This window comes from Montipora foliosa, chromosome 8 (genome assembly GCF_036669935.1).
Source record: "Montipora foliosa isolate CH-2021 chromosome 8, ASM3666993v2, whole genome shotgun sequence".
Classification (NCBI taxonomy): domain Eukaryota; kingdom Metazoa; phylum Cnidaria; class Anthozoa; order Scleractinia; family Acroporidae; genus Montipora; species Montipora foliosa.
This window is the reverse complement of record NC_090876.1, coordinates 43,970,485-43,975,484: the sequence shown is the minus strand read 5'-3', so window position 1 is coordinate 43,975,484 and position 5,000 is coordinate 43,970,485. Positions and strand designations below refer to the sequence as shown.

The window sequence follows — 5,000 nt, the reverse complement described above, 5'->3', positions numbered from 1 at the left end:
ATCACTACAGCTTAACCCACGCGTCAACAAGTCTGCAGGATTCTCCTTACTTCCACAATACCTCCAACACTCAGGATCCCACGTTGACTGTACCTCAGCCACACGATTGGCAACAAATGGCTTCCAGGAAGAACTCTGCCCTTTTATCCAATGCAGCGCCACCATACTATCTGACCAACACACAACCCTAGCCACCTTCATTGGCAAAGCCCCTACAACAAATTTTAGCAACCTGGCATTTACAACTGCTGCTAAAAGTTCCAGCCTTGGAAGTGACACCTTCTTAATGGGCGCGACTCTGGACTTGGATATTACCAGCTGTGAGGATACATTGTCTTGCTTGTCTCTTATTCGAATGTACACTGCTGCTCCATACGCCTTGGGGGAAGCATCTCCAAAACCATGCACCTCTACCACAGAGTCTTGCGTAATACCATTTCCGAAGCATCGAGGGATAGTCACATCCTTTAGCTGCAACGACTCAGACTTCCAACTTAACCACTTTGCTTTAGTGTCGCTATCTAACGGGTCATCCCACTGTAATCCTTTCAACCACAACTCTTGGAAAAGGATTTTGGCTCTAACAGTGAAGGGTGATATCAGTCCCAGTGGGTCAAACATTTTCGATGCCATACTAAGTAGACTTCTCTTTGACATTGGATCATGGGATGAGATGATTCCACTCGGTGCGAGGAATCTAAAGTGGTCAGAGTTCAAGTCCCAGGACACGCCAAGTGCTTTTAGGGGGTCGCTCGAATTGAACTCCACAAATGGCGATGAGGCTCTTTTAGCTGGGTCAATAGCATCCATTACTAGCTCTGAGTTACTTGCCCACTTGGTCAAATTGAATGCTGCTGTCATCATAATTTCTGACATTTCTTGTTGAAGCTTCAAAGTTGAATCTACTGTATCGGCTCCTGTCAGGCAGTCATCGACATACATATTTTGTAAAATTTCTTCTACTGCATACGGGGACATTTCTTTGTATTTGTTTACATGAGCATGGACTGTAGCAATTGCAAGGAAAGGACTTGCGTTCACACCGAAAGTCAATCTCTGCATTCTGTACACCTTTGGTGCTTCGTTAGGCCGTAAATCTCTCCACAGGTAGCGGTGAACATCTCTGTCCTCTGGTGCTAGTTTGACTTGCAGAAACATCTTTTCAATGTCTGCTATGAGACCAATTTTGTGTGTTCTAAATCGAATCAGTACAGATGCAAGGTTCGGCTGTAAAGGAGGACCAGGAAGAATACAATCGTTAAGGGAGGCATCACCTCCTTCTCGTGCGGAAGCATCAAATACGATTCTGCATTTTGTCGTTCTTTTGTCATCACGAAATACAGCATGATGCGGTAAGTACCGCACAGTTCCATTGTCATCACTCTGATCAGGTACTTCCTCTGCAAAACCTTTCTCTACATATTCGTTGATCGCTGTTTTGTAAGCCTTAGCTTTCACAGGGTCTTGCTTTAACTTTCTTTCAACACTTTCCAGGCGTCTCAAAGCTTGTGCATAATTACTTTCTAGCTTTGGAGGATCTCGTTTCCATGGTAGTCGCAGCTCATAGTTATGTCCATCAAAGTTCAATCCTCTATTGAAGTCAGCAACAGCACATTCTTCCTCTTGTGACATAACAGGGTCCTCGTTCTCTGCAATACCAATTGATTCCAGTTCCCAGAATCTTTTCAATGTTTCGTTAACTCCACCGTTTTCTACAACTGTCAGCATGGATGAAGTTTGCCTTGATTGGCGGTTTACTTGTCCCGTGACAATCCAGCCGAGGCAAGATTCAACAGCAACAAGTGACTCACTGGAACTACCTCTCTTACAGACCCCAGTCACAAATGAGTAGTAGTGGTCTGCACCAATAAGAACATCTACTTGAACTGAACCACGAGGATAACTATCTGCAAGAGTTAAGCCTTGAAGATGAGAGTTCTTATGGAAGTCCATCTGTACTGGCCCGAGAGGATTACAAATTTTGGAAATAGAAAGGGCCTCTATCTCCACCTTTGAATCTCCCTTAATTGGTGAAAGGGTAAATTTCACTCTTTGGAATCTTTTCGTTTCGCTGGTTTCCCCACCTAGCGTTGTGACACTTAATAGCTCTGAGGGACCTTGCAGGTCAAGGGCCTCTGCAATGTTCTTTCGTATATACGAACGTTGACTCCCTGAATCTAGTAAAACACGGACTGTCATTTCTTGACCCTTAACAATTAACCTGGCCAATGCTGTCTGTAGGAGTGTTTCTCTCATAGGTAATGCAGGCTTAGTTGAAGCCAATCCACTTAAACTAGTGTTGCTTAGGTGCCGAGGTGTAACAACTGACTGCTGCCCATGCAATAACCAGTGATGTCGGTGACCACAATTCGCTACAGAACACTTAGGATGGCGACAAATTCTGGAGAAGTGCTTGTGGTTGCTAGATTTAAACAATTGAAACACAGTTTGTTCTCTTGCACTAGTTTCCATCTACCATCAAGTGATTTTTCATTAAACATTGGGCAATTTTGTGAGTCATGATCTGCCTTGCAGAAATTACAATTTGGCTGTTTTTACTTCTTTTTCACCAAGTAGTGCAGAAGCAGTATACATCTCATTCTCACCACCCATTTTGGGAGATAAAGACTTTCTTCGGTTTTCTTTACCTTTATCAAAACTGTGATTGCCTGGGGTGATGTTCCCATTTGAACTTCTTTCTCCTGCTTCTTTGGACACAACTTGTCGGTTAAGAAATTTAAAGAACAATTCAAGGCTTATTTCATCTTCTTGAGTGTCTGCAAGTGTCAACTCCCATTTTTCCAATAACTGAGGTGGTAACTTGGTCTCAAAAAGGGGTAACAAAATACATCCATGGCTCATTGGATCTTCTCCAAGAGCCTCTAAAGCTCTAGTTCTGTTCATAAAGGTATCATAGAGATCTCTGAGGGAGGATGCATTAACAACTGACTTAGCATCCATCTTGATGATAGATTTCACTAGAAATGAGATGATCATACGTTTTCTTCCATACCTGTGTTTAAGGCATTCAACAGCTGCTTCATAATTTGCTCCGGTTACTTCATATCCGTCTATTGCTTTCAAGGCATTTCCAGTTAGCACCGAGCGTAGATAAGTAAACTTCTGAACATTTGGTAAATCAACATTGTTATGCACTGCAGCTTCAAACTGATCCCAGAAGTTTTGAAATTTCAACACATCGCCATTAAACTTTGGCAACTCAATTCTCGGTAATTTCAGATTTGAGGATACACGACTGTCACTGTATGCAATATCCTTCGAGGAGTGATCTCCCACATCGCAATCTTTATTTAGGAATTCATGAGCAGCATCCACAGCTTTATCTACTTCACTCAGAAGTTTTCCCCATCTTCGGAGTTCCTCCTCCATCATATCCTCTGCAACAAGCGCGATTAATTCATTTCTCAGTTGAAGATAATTCTCACGGTACACAGTTAGCCTTTCAATTCTCAATTGTACTTTGATTTTGTTGCTTGCATTTTGACTTAGATACAAAATATCCTGAATCAACGCATCCATATCCATTTGCAAGGCTCTGGCTTTACGTCTAATCGAACTAACCTCCTGAATTTCAACTTCACTTTTCACTTGAAGAGGTTCCTTCGAAGCTTCGGCGAAATTCGAACCTTCCTTTAATTCTGGTGCAATAACATTTGACTTCGAATCACGCTGAGCGTTCGCTAACCTTTCCAGTAAGACTTTTCTCTTTCCAGTAGTCGGCAATCCTTTTTTTCCAAGCATTTCACGAATTTGATCGACTGTGAGTTGAGATAAGTCTTCCATTTTGCTCGAGGAACCGGTGGCCATGTGGTTGCAACTGACGACCTTGCAAAGAATTACAAATTTACTGCTGAAATATCTCCTTTTCTATCTCCTTTTCTCCGGCTGTGAAGGACCATGTTAGGATTTACGACGAGACACTGAAGCGTAACACAACTTTAATCCACTGGACTCGGCTACACATCGATTTACAAAGGGGATGTATACGAGCGAAATGCTAGACGTACAAAAACCTTCGATAACAAGAGCGGGAACAACAACGAAAGTCACATGACACTCTACGTCCTACACACTAGGGTGGGGTTAGTATAACTATTCACAGGTCCAGTCTCTCGGGCTTCTTTGTAACTCTTCCAGAACGAGTACGGGCTGTAACATGTATAATTCAAAATACAAAGAACGATTTCAAAACAATATTCTAAAGGAAAATGTGCCCAATAAATTATTGCATAGACCCTTTGCATAAATGGCGCCCAAATTTGAATAACAATACTTGATACATCCTTAGCCTCACATTCATGAGAAAAATCCTTTGTCTTGAAACATAAACATGAGGCTAAGGATGTATCAAGTATTGTTATTCAAATGTGGGCGCCATTTATGCAAAGGGTCCGGCTATACTACACATGTATATAAAATTCAGTGTTGATACATGTATATTACGCTGCCGTCTATAGTACTGGTGGTGGTTACAAAGATCGATGTGTGTATGCAGTAGAAAAGATAATTCGATGCACAATAACAAACTATCATCTATGTCTTAAGCTTTCTATATTTAAAGCTGTAAGTTTCTTACCAGTCCAGTAGATCAACAATGTAGATCTCATCACAAACAATAAGCAACAACATTCTGCCTGTAATGCAGCTGTGAAAACACTTGCCCCAACAAATGATTCTGGACTTCCGTATAACGTGAGATCTAAGATATATCTCTCGTTTCTCACTTTCTCCAATGAAAGCAGCTTCAATCCAAAAAGATCTGATTGTTAACAATCGGGGAAACCACAATAGCTGGTTTTCATTTTACGTCATCACCGCTAAACAATAGATCTCTCATTAACTCCTTTTGTTCGTCCACCAGCAATATATAAAGATCATTTGCAGCATCGTCATATGTGTCTCTGGAGATTGGTTGTAAACCACCGATTACTACTGGAGATGGAGGCATATCGAAACCCTGGTGATACAAAGCCTTATAA

The 5,000-nt window shown here is 41.7% G+C and overlaps 2 protein-coding genes across 2 annotated transcripts in view; both read right to left on the bottom strand.

The window, feature by feature from the left end:
* The window catches only part of LOC137968857 (uncharacterized), a 4,338-nt gene extending 1,866 nt beyond the window's left edge, over nt 1-2,472 (bottom strand). The window contains exon 1 of the mRNA XM_068815329.1: nt 1-2,472. This exon is cut by the window's left edge and continues 1,866 nt beyond it. Coding sequence (XP_068671430.1) covers nt 1-2,472 — 2,472 coding nt within the window.
* Nucleotides 2,473-2,538: 66 nt separating this feature from the next.
* Nucleotides 2,539-3,804, bottom strand: LOC137968856 (uncharacterized). The gene has a single exon (XM_068815328.1). It carries the CDS (start codon nt 3,802-3,804, stop codon nt 2,539-2,541), a length of 1,266 nt encoding a protein of 421 aa, XP_068671429.1.
* Nucleotides 3,805-5,000: the final 1,196 nt, after the last annotated feature.